Genomic DNA, 15,952 nt, shown 5'->3' with positions numbered 1-15,952 from the left:
AATATGAGCCATTGTGTGCCCAGTTGACCAAAACCACCAATGGCATCCTGGCCTGTATTGGAAAGAGTGTGGGTAGCAGGATCAGGGGAGTGATCGTCCCTCTGAGCTCAGCATTGGAGAGGCCTCACTTTGAACCCTGCGTTCAGTTCTGTGCTCCTCGCTACAAGAAGGACATTGAGGTGCTGGAACATGTACAGAGAAGGGCAACAGATGTGGAGAAGGGTCTGGAGCACAAATCTTATGAGGAGCAGCAGAAGGGGCTGGGGATGTTAAGTCTGGAGAGGAAGAGGCTCAGGGATGACCTTATTGCTCTCTACAACCACCTGAAAGGAGGCTGTAGCAAGACGGGGATTGGTCTCTTCTCCCAGACAACAATCTACAGGACAAGAGGAAATAACCTCAAGCTGTGCCAAGGGAGGTTCATGTGTGACACCAGGAAGAGATTTTTCTCTGAAGGAGTGGTTAAGCCTTGGAATGGTCTGGGCTTAATGCTCAGGAAGGTGGAAGTGCCATCCCTGGAAAGTGTTCAAGATTCTACTGGACATGGCACTTAGCATTATGATTTACTTGACATGGTGGTGCTCAGTCAGAGATTGAACTCAATGGTCTTGGAGGTCTTTTTTGACCTTAATTGATTCTAAATGTACCCTGTCCTTGGAGCTGTTTCTGGTAAGGCCGTTGCAGTGTAGCCCTATTTGAGATGCTCAGGCTATATACAGATGTGCCACACATGTAGGCTGCAGTGTTCTGCAGAGGGGCTGACTGCTTTTGGAATCAGACCAATGCACATAGAGCCATCTTGACTGACCTGGGGTATCGCCTTGAGCAGATCTCTCCCTCTGCATTCTACATACCTTGGCATTTCTATTCAGTTGGTGAGATTGTGCCAAAATCTTTTTGTCTAGAATTTCTTTGTATTTGTACCATAAAAAGCAATGGGACAACAATCCCTTGAAAGTGACTACTTCTTAGATTTCTCTAGCAGCTCTCTGTACTCAGAAGCAGTGGTTTCTTTTGTGAAAACCATTTTTTTATGTCATTGTATGAGATTTAATGGAGTGACTATTGCTTCATAAATTGGAATTACATATTGGAACTGTTACTGTATGGCACCCCAGAAGGCTCATGGGAAGTTCAGCTTCCGAGATTTTTAATGTAGGTGTTTTTTTCCAGTGAAGCTTGTAGTTCCTAATACTTGGAAGGCAAGGAATATGATGTTGACAGTCAAAGCTATAATGAACTAATATATATGTAGATTTTTTATGTCTACTGTCCAAGCCACTTCATGAAATATTTAGTCGGAGATTTAATTTTGCATGGCCAAAGTTTTCCCTCTGGAAGACTGCAAAGAACCATAATAACTAACTAAATATGCAACTGTAATCTTTCTCAGCTTATTTTAATGACACAGTACTCTCTCCAAATTCCCTAACATGCTGCTCTCCATTCCTGCTTTTTTAAGGTGGTTTGGTATCATTTCCTTCCCATGAAATGGAGTGCTTTTTGCTGTTACTTTGAATTCCACTCTTTAAAAGTCATATAAACTTTTAAAAATGGAGTATTTATGAATCTTTGTGAGACAAAATCATAATATAAGAGTTCTAAAGCAATGGAAGTGTGAGACAGTGAATGTTAACCAATGAACACGCACCATTGTTGGCATGAATGATTTCAAACTGAAGCCTAAGCCAGAAAATATTTTCAGTCTTTTAAAAAGCTAATGCAACTACATGGAAAATGTGGTTAAGGATTTCTGAAAATCCAGTTTGATGTATGTGTCATATGGTTCCTGCATTTTTTTCCGTGACCAGTATAATTAGAAGTACTGTGTTTTAGGACAATATTATAAGCTTCTTTTTACAAAAACCAAGTTCTTCCAAAATGAAAACCACTTTTCACTGTGAGGTACATATTTTAATATCTATATACTTGTGTGACAATGTAAAATTTATAGACAGACAAATGTTTTAACGTTCTCATTTTTAAATAGTAACACCTCTGTAACTGAATCCTGTCTGATTTGGGATAGGTGTTCTTTCAGTATAAAACACCACAAACTCTTTAGGATTGCTTGTATCCTTATTTGGTAGTTTGGTTTCAGAGATATTGTTCAATGGATCGAAGAATTCCTAATATTATTACAACACCTTTCAAGTAACCTCAAGCTCATGCAATTTTCTTTCTGCACATTTCAGTAAGATGCTTAAAATTCAATGGAAATGTTGATATAGAGAGAATGAGTCTCTAGAAGGAGGCAAGCTGTATTTGAAATCCTCTATGAGATATTTAAGTTTTAGAGTTCTGAGAACTGTCTCAAGAGATTTGTGTTTGAGCAGAGGATATATCACAGCTGTTTGGATATTACAATAGAGATATAGTCTAAAAATCTGTACAAAATGAAATCCCATCTTTTCCTGGTTTAGGTCCCTGAAGTATATTTACATTAAACAAAACTCACAGTACTGCCAAATAATCCAGAGAAGTAAGTAGCATATGATCTACAGCAGCTGTGCTGTCTTTGGTCTCACTCTGCTGAGTTGTGTTCCTCATCAGTTTTGGGTTATTGATGCAATCAATAGCTAATAATTGTTAGCTATAGCACCTTCCAAGTAATATCAAAAAGAAAAGCGCCTCCATTTTATTTTGAGATTCAAGACAAAACCAAGTAATCTGTAGGGTTTGTTCTATGTACTTCTTCCTAACAGGTTCATCCTGCATGTTTACACTTAACTTTAAGAGGAAAATAGTTCTATTTTTCACCTGCACAGTCTCAGAAAAGAGACTGAGGGTATGGTTTGACATTACAACTAAGAAATGTTACAGCTGCTAGACCATCTTTCTCCTCCCTGTGTTCACCATTCTTCCCTTGTGCCATCTCCCTTGCATTTTGTACCATTCACAGTACCAGTTCAGTGACCCAGAAGAAAACATAATGTTTTCTGTCTTTCCACCAGCTGAACAAGCTGCAGGTCACCCTGTTTGACAGCAGTGAACTATCAGATCAACTCAAACCATACTGTCCAACCACATGCCCAGAGTAAGGTCCTCTACAGTGCTGGATCATTTTTTAAGCACTCTAGTACTAAAAGCGATCAACACATAATGCACCTTAGCTATAATGCATTCTTAGAATCATATAATTAGACATGTTGGAAAAGACCTTTAAGGTCATCAAGTCCAACCATTAATCCAACAATGCCAAGTCTACCGCTAAACCATGTCCCCAAGTGCCTCATCTGCACACCTTTAAATACCTCCAGTGATGGTGACGCCGCCACTTACCTGAGCAGCCTGTTCCAATGCTTGACAGCCCTCTTTGTGTAAAATTTTTCCTAATGTCCAATGTAACCTCCCCTGGTGAGACCTGGGACCATTTCTTCTTGTACCTGGGAGAAGAGACTTACCCCCATCTCACTCAAACCTCCTTTCAAGTGGTTGTAGAGAGTGATAAGGTCACTCCTGAGCCTCCTTTTCTCCAGGTTAAACCACCCCAGCTCTCTCAGACATTCCTCATAAGTCTTGTGCTCCAGACCCTTCACCAGCTCTGTTGCCATTCTCGGGACACACCCCAGCACCTCAATGTCCTTCTTGTGGTGAGGGGCCCAGAACTGAAGACAGGATTATAAAGGTGTGACCCATCCAGTGCCAAGTACAGTCAGTGCCCTGGTCTTGCTGGCCACACTATTTCTGGTGGAGGCCAGGAAGCCATTGCCCTATTTGGCCATCTGAACACACTCTTGTATGAAAACTGAAAAACACTTTAAAATATGTGTAAGCACAAATACAAATAAATTTTGTGAGATTTGCTCCTTTAAGCTGCCATGTAACTGTTAGTCATTGAGGTATTGAGCATCAAGGAACTTAAATGCCTTAGTGAATCCACCCCACAAGAGGTCTAAAGGCTCAGAGGGTCCACAATGCCAATGGATGGGCAAGAAGCTCTATGGACACTTCTCAGCACTTGAAACTAATTGCAGGGACTGATGTAAAAATGTTTCAAGATCATTGGGGGCAAGTAATTATGAGTGTCTTTCTAAAACTCATGAGGAAAGTGGGATTTACTTTCAAAGCTGAGGTAAGGACAGAAAAATTACTTGATATCTGGAGCAATTATTTTATGAGCAGTTCTAACCTGTTGGTATTGAGGGGGCTGTTGTGCTTCAGTTTGCTGTCATCAGTGTAATTTTCCTGTATGTTATATATGGAAGTAGGGAATTGGATATGAAGAAAGCTACTTCTTTTGTTGTGCTCTAATTCTAATTTTCTTTGTTTCTTTTCCTTTCTCAATCCTTCTAGATTCCATCGATGGGAAACATGCTCGAAGGACCCAGTCCAGTACTCCCCTGGGAGAACTATTTGACCATGGGCTGGACAGCTGGGCTACCTCCATTTTTGTGCTTTCTTTTTTTTCTGTCTGTTCCCGTGACAATGGGAAGACTGGAGTTTCTGTATATACAATGTATATATATTTAAGCATTGTCTTGTTTAACTTCATGTGTTCACACTGGGAGAAATATAACACAGGAGTTCTTTTTCTTCCTTGGGGATATGATATAAGCCAAGTGGTAAGTATTTATCATCCCTGTTTTGGTTTTGGTTTTTTAACTATGTAATTGTTTTCATAATATTAAAGCAATAGAAAAATAGAGTTCAAGGAGAATATGTTTGGCTGAGATATTGAAATATGTGAAACTGCAAAACCCTAGAAGTAATTCAGAAATATTTTCTGCATTTGCAATAAAGGGCTGCTCCTGAGCAAATTGTCAGCATCAGTGATTCATTGCTGTGCAGGAGAAAAAGGCTTGCAGCAAGCCTAGCAGCCAGACAGTGCCCATGAGAATGTCATTTAACTGCATTTGATTTGTGTATTAACAAAAATTGCTATGCTATCTGAAGCCACAAGCTATTTTCCCCCCAATACTAGATTGTGAGGCATGATGTGAATTAGTCCAAGTAGTATCTATTAACAGTAATTACACAGTTAACACTACCAGACCTTCTCAATTCTACTCCATTTTATAACAAATGGAAACAGCATTGTACCTATGCAGAGAGCAGTAACTGTTGTCAATGAACTCTACCTTTGAAAAACAAGTCAGTCATCATGGATGTCAAAAAGTCATAGACATTCAGCAAGGTGAATTACTTATCAGCCCACAGTCAGCACCAGCAGAGTTCTTGTCTGGTTTTCAGCCCTGTGGACATCTTCAGAAAACATGCCCAGGGCACCAGAGTGAGTGGTGTCCTCAGTGCACAGATGAGTAGCAGTACTAACAAGTTTAGTGCACTTCCAAAGGCCCAGCAGTTCTGTGGGCTGGCTTATCTGTGTCTCACATAGCCAAGGTCTTGCAGCCTGAAGAGCAGTCAGTCTTCTGAGCTTCCTGTTACAGGCACAAGATGAAAGGTACAGCCAAATTATTGAAAATAAGTTCGACAAATACTCAAATATGTGTTCTAATGGGAATACAATATTCAAATTAATGGCTGCAGATGTAATGCTGTAAACATAATCACAATCCAGTGGTTTGAGAACAACTCAGAGATGGTGGTCCAGCTGTGGTGCATCTGTGCTGTCCCCTAGAAAATAGGTTTTGGGAGAAGAAGTTGGCTCAGGACTAAGACATTAGGCAGCCAGCTGGTCTGTAAGTTTCAGCTGTGTCTGTGTAAGGCTTCTCCATGAAGTTCTTCCAGCAGGAGAGGAATAGCTGTGTTCAAGCCTGTTTCACTGGTTGCTCAGATGATCGCTGTACATGTGAGTGTTTAGAAAGCTCTGCTGGATCACTGCAGCATCCAAACTGTATTAGTGGTAAAATCTAGGAATGGGTATCAACTAGCAGAGCAGTACTTTTAACTCTGTCAGTGCCTGTTAGTGACCTGTGCCTGTGGCCCTGTTTTTAATAGTTCCCTGCCTGACAGATTTGTGGTGAGGCTGAATATCAGTAAAGTTTGTAAACTGCTTTGATTAACTGGGATGCAAGGTGCTAACAAGTGCTATTTCCTGTTCCCCTCTGATGCTGAACTGCTGTCCTGCTCACTTGCTTTTTGGTGCCTTCTGTGATGACTTGGTTACAGTCAAAGTGATAAGCTTGTAAATGTGAGGAATTTTTGATGCTCTTTCACACAGTCATCAGCAGTGGTAGAAGATTGTACTATTGAAATCTCTGTATGTCAATTTTATCATCTGTAAAAAATCAGCTGTTGTGATTGCCTATGAACAAAGAGAAGGCAGGCTTTGTAGCTCAAGGTGATATTTTTCCATTAGTCCAAAATACACCACATATACACCAGAAAGTACAAAATATATTTTTTTCCCTGTTCTACTGACTAGTCTAGTAAAAGATCTTAATTCCCATAAATATTTGTTCTTGTTTTGTAAACTCATTCATCAAATTTATATGATATGTGCTCTATTAAAGATAGCTCTTCATCTCCAGTAACTTAGAGGATACTGGGGACAATAGCAAATGGCTGATGATGAGTAAGAAAGGTTATGTTTCCCTTGCTGGTTTTTTTCCCATTGCTTCTCTGCCAGGTATTCCCATGGTCACATTTAGAAGCAGAGAGTGTGAAAGCATTCACTAGCTGCTTCCAGACTGATTCATGGTGTTTAGTTCAGTATTTCCTCCATGGCATTCCTGCAGGAATTGTATTGCTGCAGGAATGTGCCTCCCTGTTCAGTCTTCAGTAATTCCACAACTTAATGCTGTTGCACTGGCATGTCAGACACTCGGGTCACCTAGTCCCCTGCTTCTGCTTTTAAACAGCCAGGAACTTTGGGCTTTGTTATCACCGCAGAACTCAAGAAAAGCAGTAGTTACTGTCAGCGTGCAAGTAGAGGACTGATGACCTTAATGAGCACTTAACTGGAGTGTGGCTCCCAGGACACTGCTGCTGAGTCAGCTCTGCTGTACACAAACACAGCCCTCTCACAGGCTCTGCCTCAGCTGTGCTAGAGAAAGAGCTGCTGTTCCTCATGAAAAATACCTTGTTATAGACAGGGAAATCTGTGGGAATTATGCACATCACGTTTTTCTGTGACTTGATGACTCATCAGAACTGGTAACCCAATTACACTAGCTGGGCTGTAATTGGCACTCCAATTAGCTTTGATTACAGCAGACAATCATTTGCAGGAAGCTGTGGTTTGTAAACTTGAAAAATGGCTGTAATGTGTCTGAGAGATGCTTGGTCAGAGGACCATTATGTTTGTGGATCCAGAATCAAGGTGGCAGCAAATGCAGCAGGGAAAGCTATTCCTGTCTCTCCTCCCTCCTGCACAAGGATCTGTCCTGTGCTGATTCCTGAGTAGCAGAAAAAGGTGCAGGGAGTGCAGCCTCTGTTTCATAGCATCTAGACAAATTTCATACACTTTTGAGTAAGCACACCTATTGGAAACCCCAAAAGTCTGAAGAAAAGGCAAAGATCTCTGCTATATCTGTGAGAAATTCCCTTGAATACATCTTGTGAAAATGAAGAGTTTTATTTTTGTTACAAGACAAACCAAATAAAGCTAATATCTGCAAATTAAGTCTCTTGAAAAAAAAAAAAAAAGACAAAGCTTTCCTGAGAAATTAAAATTTCTGGCTTCTTGCCATGTGTTCATTTTCACAGACATCATCTTGTTTTGTTTTAAAAAAAGATCTGTTTTCTTTCTGAAGAATTTAATATTACCCTAATGGAATACTTGCCTTATCCTGCTGTTGCTTTTCATAAGCCATTGCAGTTGAGTTCATAGCAGGGGAACAAAGTTTTCCTTAATATGATGTAATGATACCTCTGCTCCGTTGGTGCTGCCTTAAGTGTAACAGGAGATACCCTTTATATTCTTAATTAAAACTTTAAAAGTGAAGAGCTGTGTGAGAGCTGCAGTGACCCAGACAATCCCACTCTCTTTCCTCTCCCCAGCCGAGAGGGGCAAGCTCAGAAGAAGCACAAGCAGCAAAATCCCAAAGGCAACAGGCAGCTGTCTCTGGCCCAGCCTTTGCCCTGCAAGGGAGGATGTCCAGAAATCCCACACATAGAGAGAGTTGTGCCTGAAGGGATGGGTGCTTGGACCATGAGCCCCAGGGTTTCAGTCTAACATGCTTTCCCAGCTGCTTCTGCCTGATGGCTTTGGGCAGTACCACCTAGAGCCTCTGGGAGAAGCCTCTGCCTGCCTTGGAACTCTGAATAAATGCAAGTACATGATGCCCCTAGCAATTGAAACTGTAGGACTTCCTTTTCTCCTTCCTTTCAGTCAAAGCTGGGGAAGGTTTCTTTCATGGGTACCATAGACCAGGTTTTCTTTTGACAAGATTATTTACAAACCTCATGCTGAAATATGTTCCATATGACCTTTTCTAGAAATGTACTGTGGCAGCAAATGTTTCAGGAGCTGGCAAAGAAATCCCAAACAATGCAAGTGCAAATCACATCTTGAAAAAATTTCTACCTCCTCTGAGGGGCAAAACCTCTTTTCTATTAAAAAGCAAAATAAAGATGCAAATATGTTGTTCTTTGGTCATATTATCAGGATTTACAATTTAATTTCAGTTGAAAGGATATTAACTTTCAGAGATTTTTTAATTTGAAGTGTCTGTAGAAAGCATAGCCTTTCTTGTGAAGAAAAGTATTATTACTTAATTCCAAAGTTGGAGCACAATGGAATTGTTGAAGTAAGAGAAGTGATAGCAGTGAGGAGGCAGTGCTGACCAGACCATGGTCTTTGCTTCAAGCGGCCTCCAGACATGGCTGGAAACTGATCTCAATACTCAGTTATCTGAGGGAAGCCCCATGGTGTATCCATGTGAAATCTGAACAGAAGAACCTGCTGTGCACAGGCTTTTTCTGCAGCAGACTGCTTCATTCTTAACCACTTGGTTATGATTCCCCACAAACTTTTCTTGATTAATTAATCTTCCACATGCCCTGAGTTATTTGTAAATGCAAAGTCATCTTTTTAGGTAAAATTTTTCAAAGTCTAAGATTTGCAACCTTCAACTATTTTTTGAGAGAAAAAAAAAAAGAGAGAAAAAAATAAAGTGGAAAAATTGCACATCATATTAAAGCTAACTCCTATTGAAATAGCTTGTAGGAAATAATTCTTACTCTTTTAGCCAAGTGTCACATGCATTATCAGAAGAATTAAGTAACCTTTTATTTTAAATTACTTTGCTTTCTAGATGTTTATTTTGAGCCTTGTGTTTATGGAAAATATTTCAAGACATGAGCAATTAATACTGCAGCTAATATGCTAGTGAAATTGAATATTACAATAAAATTTATGTCAGGTTTTTGTGGAATCATAAAGAATTTTAAAGCATATCCACATTCTTTAAGAAAATGACAAAATATTTGATTTTTTATTTCATCATGTAGAATATCACACAGTATACTAAGTGTGCCTGTGTGTAAAACAGAAATGGTAAATCAATGGTAAGAAAATAAATGTATGTACACACACAGTCTAAATTACTGTGGTCACAAAACTTATAACTGAAATAGCAAAAAGACGTGAAAGTGATGGTGGTTTAAAAATATCAAAAATTTTAGAGAACAGGTAAGAGGCTAGAAGGTAGAAGACTTTGAGGGGTTATACTGCATTAGAATTTTCCCAATGCTACATCAAAGGATTATTCTGATTTTACACAGGAACAAATGTCACTGTGTTGTTGTTATTTACAAAATTGTGTCAAGATAGGGAGCCCCTGCTCAGAATCCAGCTGTCCTGCTGTCAGCTATATTAGAGAGCCTACAAATTAATATCTTGTATTTCCATATCTTTTCCATCATAAGTATTCCTCATCCTCATAGAGAAGGTCTTGGAAAGCCAAAAATATTCCTGGTGAGATGCTGCTGAGAGTTGGAATCCAAGATTGTACCCATCTACATTAGCTTGTTATATAGTTCTTGTGTTATTGTGGTGGGTGGATGCCAGGCACCCACCAAAGCTGCTCTATCACTGCCCTCTGCAACTGCACAGGGAGAAAAAATATAATGAAAGGCTCATGAGTTGATAGAAGGACAGGGAGACATCACTCACAAATAACTATTATGGGCAAAACAGACTCAGCTCAGGGATATTAATTTAATTTCTTATGAATCAAAATAAAAGCAGGATAATGAAAAGTAAGACAAATCTTAAAATCACCTTTCCCCTACCTCTCCCTTCTTCCTGGGTTCTAGCTCCACTTCCTCACTGGCTCAGGGAGACAGGGAATGGGGGTTATGGTCAGTTCATTACAGGTTGTTTCTGTTGCTCCTCAGGGAGAGGAGTCCTCTCCCTGCTCCAGAGTGGGTTCTTCCCATGGGAGACAGTTCTCTGTGAACTTCTCCAGTGTGAGTCCATCCCACGGGCTACAGTTCTTCATGAACTCCTGCACCATGGGTACCTTTCCATGGGGTGCAGTCATTTAGGCACAACCTTCTTCAGTCCTGTGGGTCCCCCACAGGATCACAAGTCCTGCCAGGAAACCTGCCCCAGCATGGGCCTGCTGTAGGTTCACAGCTTCCTCTCAGGCACCCACCAGCTCTGATGTGGGGGCTTACAGGTGGATCTCTGCATCCCCCTGGATGTCCATGGGCTGCAGGGGCACAGCTGCATCACCATGGTCTGCAGCTCACGGTGCCTGGAGCACCTCCTGTTCCTTCTTCTCCACTGACCTTGTTGTGTGCAGGGCTGCTCCTCTCCCATATACTCACTCCTTTCTTCCCTGGCAGCAATTACAACTGCACAGTAAGGTTTTTTTTTTGTTTGTTTTGTTTTGTGGTTTTGGTTTTTTTTTTTTTTTTTTTTTTTTGGTTTTTTTTGGCCTTTAAAATATGTTGTCCCAGAGGCATTGTCACCATTTCTGGTTGGTGCAGCCTTGACCAGCAGTGGGTCCATCCTGGAGCTGTCTGCCATTGGCTGTGCTGGACATGGGAAAAGCTTCTAGCAGCTTCTCACAGAAGCCACCCTTGTAGCCCCCCTGCTACCAAAACTGGCCACACAACCCAAATACAGTTATTTAATTTGGACTTCTCATTTTACAAAAGGCTGCAATTATTTTTACTTGCTAGAGATTACATTTATATCTGAAAAGTACTAAAGCTGGTTTATGGCAGAGAGATAAGTAAAAAACTTGGCCATCTTTTCTTAAGTAAAATTATTCAGTTGAACTGAGGAACATTGCTTTACTTTTTTCTTTTTTTTTCCACCAGCAGTGCCTTTAAAACAGTTTATACAGATGATTAACAGACTTAGGCTTTGCTAGTAATTTTGACAATCTACAATTTTTTGTTAGTAGAGCTTAGATCAAGGGACACAGCCATTTCCTTATCCTTCAGGCTTTCTGAAGGAGGACTGCTTTCTAAAGCTGAAGACTGCTTCAGTGTAGTCAAAGTGAAGAGTCCTTAAAAAACAATATACCAAAAATTTGAAGCCAAGGAGTGTTTTTTTTTCATATGCTACATCTGTTAAGAGGCAATCTCAATCTGGGAGTCTTGCATGACCAAATCCCAGGGCAGGGCATTCCCTATGAGAACCCATTGCATCCACACCCCTGTTCCTAGACAAGCACTGACATCTGACAGTGATGCTCATGACTGCCCTGCCAAAAGTACTGACTGTAAAAATGGTTAATGCTAAAGTTCCTCTTTTATCACTTGCCAAAAAAGTCTGTTCAGGATTCAACGTGTGAGAGTAAATTCAGGCTCTATCAAAGCCAGTTGGAGTTTTGCCATCAACTTTGATGGGGTCAGGATTCCATCCATCATGTATTATGGGTAATAGAATACAATTTCTTCAGGAAGCCAAATGTTAGCTCTGATGCAGTGGATTGCAAAACCCATTATATGTGTCCTTAACTTAAACCAAAATTTGACTCACTGTCTTCAGTGGCCCAAGACATAATGGCACTCACTAGTGCCTGCTCCTCCTTGCTGCAGATCTGTTGTGCTGCTTGTTCTTGCAGAGGCAATTCAGATATCCAGTTCCACAATGTAAAATCCAAGCAAAACCTCTTAAAGACCTACACACTGACAGGGCAAGAATCTTGGTTTCAGATACAGAGAAGTAAGTGAAACCAAATGTAGTATTATCTATGTATAATAGAAGTTTAAGCAACATCAGCATTCTGCTCTTAATCTGTGATCTTGAAAAGCCTGTTAATTAACAAAGAGATTTTCAGTGTATCTTTGAGTTAAAATTTAATAGAAGACCAGAAATGTGCTTGCTTAAGTTCAAATGGAAAAAACACATAACATAGAAAAAAAAAACTGTATTAAAAACCTAATTAAGAAATAGCATAATCTGTAACACAACTAAAGCTGAAAACCATTTTTTCATCCCAGAATAAGAAGCTGCATTGAGTGGAAAATGTAAAGGTTACTGAATGTTACCTGGGAATAAATAGATGAATATGCAGTTTTCTAAATGGCATTGTAATTAGCATTGTCATTTTAATTTAGAGCTAGTGTAGCATGAAACATACAGCCCCTTATGGGTCCTATGGCAAAGCCAAACGGCTGAGAACAAAGCAGGCTAGAGAAAGAGAAGGGCAGCAGTCCCTCTAGCTGGGTGCTCCTGAGCCCTGTGTATGTGTCCTTTCACTCCTTATGACATCTACGTGATTCTTTCTGTGTCCTCTAATGATGTTATCTGTCAAACTAAAAATCAGGGAAGACTTCATCTCCTTCCCATTCTTCTTATTTCTTCACATTCAGTTGAATATTTTTATTATTTTTTATTATTGCTTCAGGTGGGCTTAGGGTTTTTCTCTCCCCTTCTCAGTTATTCAGATATGATCAGATATGATCACTGCCACTCAGATATGATCAATTCAAGGGCAGAGCTGCAAAAATAACCAAATTGCTAATTCTGAAGTCTGTATCCAAAAGCAGGGAAGCGCATGTGTAGTGGGGAGACGTGGCAATAAAAGTGGATTTAGGTATTTTGAAAAGGTAAGTCAGCAATACCATGTACAAACAGATGCACGCATTACCAGGGAAGTTGCTTGCTTACCATATTTCATACATTTTAAATAATTCTCTTGGTGACCCTGCAAGTTGCTTCACTGCTTAGAAGTAATTGTTTTGCCATGGCAGCAGAAGGTGAAGTAGAGACAGGAGGTAACTAACAGATTTTTTTTTTTTTTACTTTTGCATTTGTATTAAGATGATAAGTGAAATTCTCCACTTTTAGATGTAAAGGATTGAAAATCAGTTATCTTTTTTTTTTTCTGTAGGTGTTAATAGCAGCATATCTGCTCACTGGTACTGTTGGTGTGGAGGTCTGGCAGAAGCCTTTGCTGTTTGGTTATTATATTACAGATGTATTAGTTATCCTGCTTATAGGTAAGTGTCCAAATCTATACAAAAGTGTGCTGCTTTTTTAATAATTTTGATTTTATATTTTTTATACTTCCCTTTTTTTTTTTTTTTTTTTTGTTTTACTTTTGTAAGTGTTGGCTAGTCAAAAAATAGATGAATAGAGATAATTAAAAGGGTTAATACTGGAAAACTTTTAAAAAGTAGATATTTTTGGGTTAGTGTGTGCTGCACACAAATAATATAGAAAATACTCCTTATCTGCATGTGCAGTTCAGGGCAGTGTGCTGGCTTGCTGGGCTCCCAAAGTCTCTGGAACTCCTCATGTCACCCAGGTAAAATGTCACTAACATTTATGCATATTCTAAGTTTAATGTTTTGGCCTGGAGCACATTATGTTCCAAAACATTATGTACAGAGGAAATGAAGACATTATTTAAATAACCTTAGATGCACAACTGTAAATATGAGTAAAAGCCAGGTGGTTTCTAAGGTATTCTTTAGAGATCCTTTGCAAATAGAAGAGATTTATTTTTCATACACAGCAATAGTCTATTTGGCCATTATTTGATACTGTCAGTGTAGTTTGAAATGAGCAATGAATGTTTTTTGACTGCTATATCAAGACTGAGAACAAGAGCAGTTACATTTTAATGAGTTAAAAATATGGAAGTCTTAGCTGAAAATCTGTGCATGCAAAATGTCTTTGATGTGGTGCTTGGAAGGTGAAGAAATAAGCATATGCATTTTGGAGATTTTTGTATGAGCATACAAGTGGTGAGAAGAGGGCACCAAAATACTGTTTGACACAAACACTCTAGGCTTGCATCCCAAGAAGCATCTTCTGCCCTTGAGCCAAGGGGAGGACTTGGTTATAGGTGCTTCCCTCATGTCAACCATTTGAGCATTTTGCACTGCTCTGTGCTCTCACCACCCTCTCCCTAGAGCAAGGTTGTCAGCAGGTACCACCTCTTGCCCCAGCACTGTTTCCCAGAATTCCTAGGTTAGAAAGGACCCTGTGTTCAGGCTGTGCTTTCTAATGAGCAGTGTCTGCAAGGACGTGGTTTTGTGCTTTACCCAAAAAAACCCAACAGTGTGTGACTGAGACAATACAGTCTTTTTCTAGTCAGACCTGATTTAGGCACTCTGAGGAAAAAGAAAGAAAGGAAGGGGGAAAAGACAGTGGTTGCCTTTTCAATAGTCAGTGAATTATTCACCTTTGACAGAGGTGTAGCTGTAGACAGGGAGTGATTTGTGCTCTTGAAGCAGCACTGCAAGCCCAGGGCAGATGGATGCTGGCTCACCCAGAATGAGCAGGTCAGGGCAGTGTTAGGTGCTAGCAGAGACCAGCCCACTGAACACACTTGTTCTGTGCTGCACACATCAGTGCTTGGTTCCTGTCACTAAGACACATGACAGCCCATTCAGGGAGTACTCTGATGGCTTCCCTTGCACTTGGGAAGCCATGGATGAAGGTTTAATTCAAACTGTTCAACATAGTAGGAATGTTTGAGGAAGGGAAGCATCTCAGTGTTATCTGCAGGTGTGAGCATCCTTTTTCATACTCCGCCAGAACCAGCTGCAAAGCCATGTTTGATTAGCACTAGAAAGAAGTACTGCTTCTGTCTTCTGTAGTATGCTTGAATGAGTGGATTTGTGAGCACAGACTAGTATTTCTTCTGTCATTGTCCTAAGCAGAGTTGGCTCAAGTAGGAGCCAAAAGGTTTCTCCAAAACCCTTGTCTCTAGCACACTATGCACAATGGCATCTTTTGCAACTTAGTTGAAGTTAAATATGGGTTTAAAGTATGCAAAATAATAGTCTTGGTTGACTCTATACTACAGAATCATCATAGTTCTTAGTATGTATCTTAGAATCAGACACTAAATTTAAATATAGAAAAAGTAGTATCCTTCCACTAAGGGTCATGCTGGTCCAGAAAGCACTGCCATTTCATACCTGAATCTCGGCTCAGCAGTAAAGTGGTTATCATTGGGAAGCCTGTGTGCAGTGACTAGGGATATGTAAAATTTTTAGAAGCTTGTGGTAAATTGCAGGACTCCCGTTGTGACTACAGAAAAGTACCTGTCTAACCTACACCAAGGGCCAAGCAGCCGGGAAGATTCAATTATTCTCTCCCTTAGAGAGACTGCAGCAAGTGTGTCTTGCTCAGCCGGAACCATTTGTATCAGAGAGCCCACTCTGGCTTGCTCAGTTAAATGCCTTTGTGGCTAGTTAAAAACAAAGTGGGCCTCTGGATGCTTTTTACAAGCTAGTTTCCCAGGATCCTGAGAGGAGCCATTAAACCATAAATGGCTGTGCTTAACCATCTGATGGCATTTAGTAGTCACCAGTGGTCCTTCTAACAGCGAACCTGTAGCTTCTCCATCAATACTTGGCATTTGTTGGGGGCTTTTACTGTTCTGTACACAACATGAGTTCAGCTGCTGAGCCGTCACTTCTCCAAGAGCAGCTGGGCTTTAGCTCCTACCTTCTATGGTAGGAAGAAATCCAAACAAGATGCACAAGAGTGTTTTTCAGATGTCTTTCCTGGAGTTTTCTGGGAAAAAAGAAAAAAAATCCATGTATAACCTAAGGATGAACTCTGTGAAAGCACCTCTTCAGAGGAAACTGTGGTATCACCAGGTGACACTCACTCATTGAAAGT

At 40.2% G+C, this 15,952-nt stretch overlaps 1 protein-coding gene across 1 annotated transcript in view; it reads left to right on the top strand.

Moving 5' to 3' along the window:
- Positions 1–15,952, top strand: part of LOC132334260 (ethanolaminephosphotransferase 1-like) — a 55,029-nt gene that overhangs the window by 22,184 nt on the left and 16,893 nt on the right. Inside the window, exons 5-6 of the mRNA XM_059860189.1 lie at positions 4,297–4,565; positions 13,203–13,311. Of these exons, the coding sequence (XP_059716172.1) occupies positions 4,297–4,565; positions 13,203–13,311 (378 nt within the window). The remainder of the gene's footprint in view (positions 1–4,296; positions 4,566–13,202; positions 13,312–15,952) is intronic.

Source organism: Haemorhous mexicanus, chromosome 1, assembly GCF_027477595.1.
Source record: "Haemorhous mexicanus isolate bHaeMex1 chromosome 1, bHaeMex1.pri, whole genome shotgun sequence".
Taxonomy (NCBI): domain Eukaryota; kingdom Metazoa; phylum Chordata; class Aves; order Passeriformes; family Fringillidae; genus Haemorhous; species Haemorhous mexicanus.
Note: the sequence above shows the minus strand (reverse complement) of the source record. Positions and strands in the feature narration are given on the sequence as shown.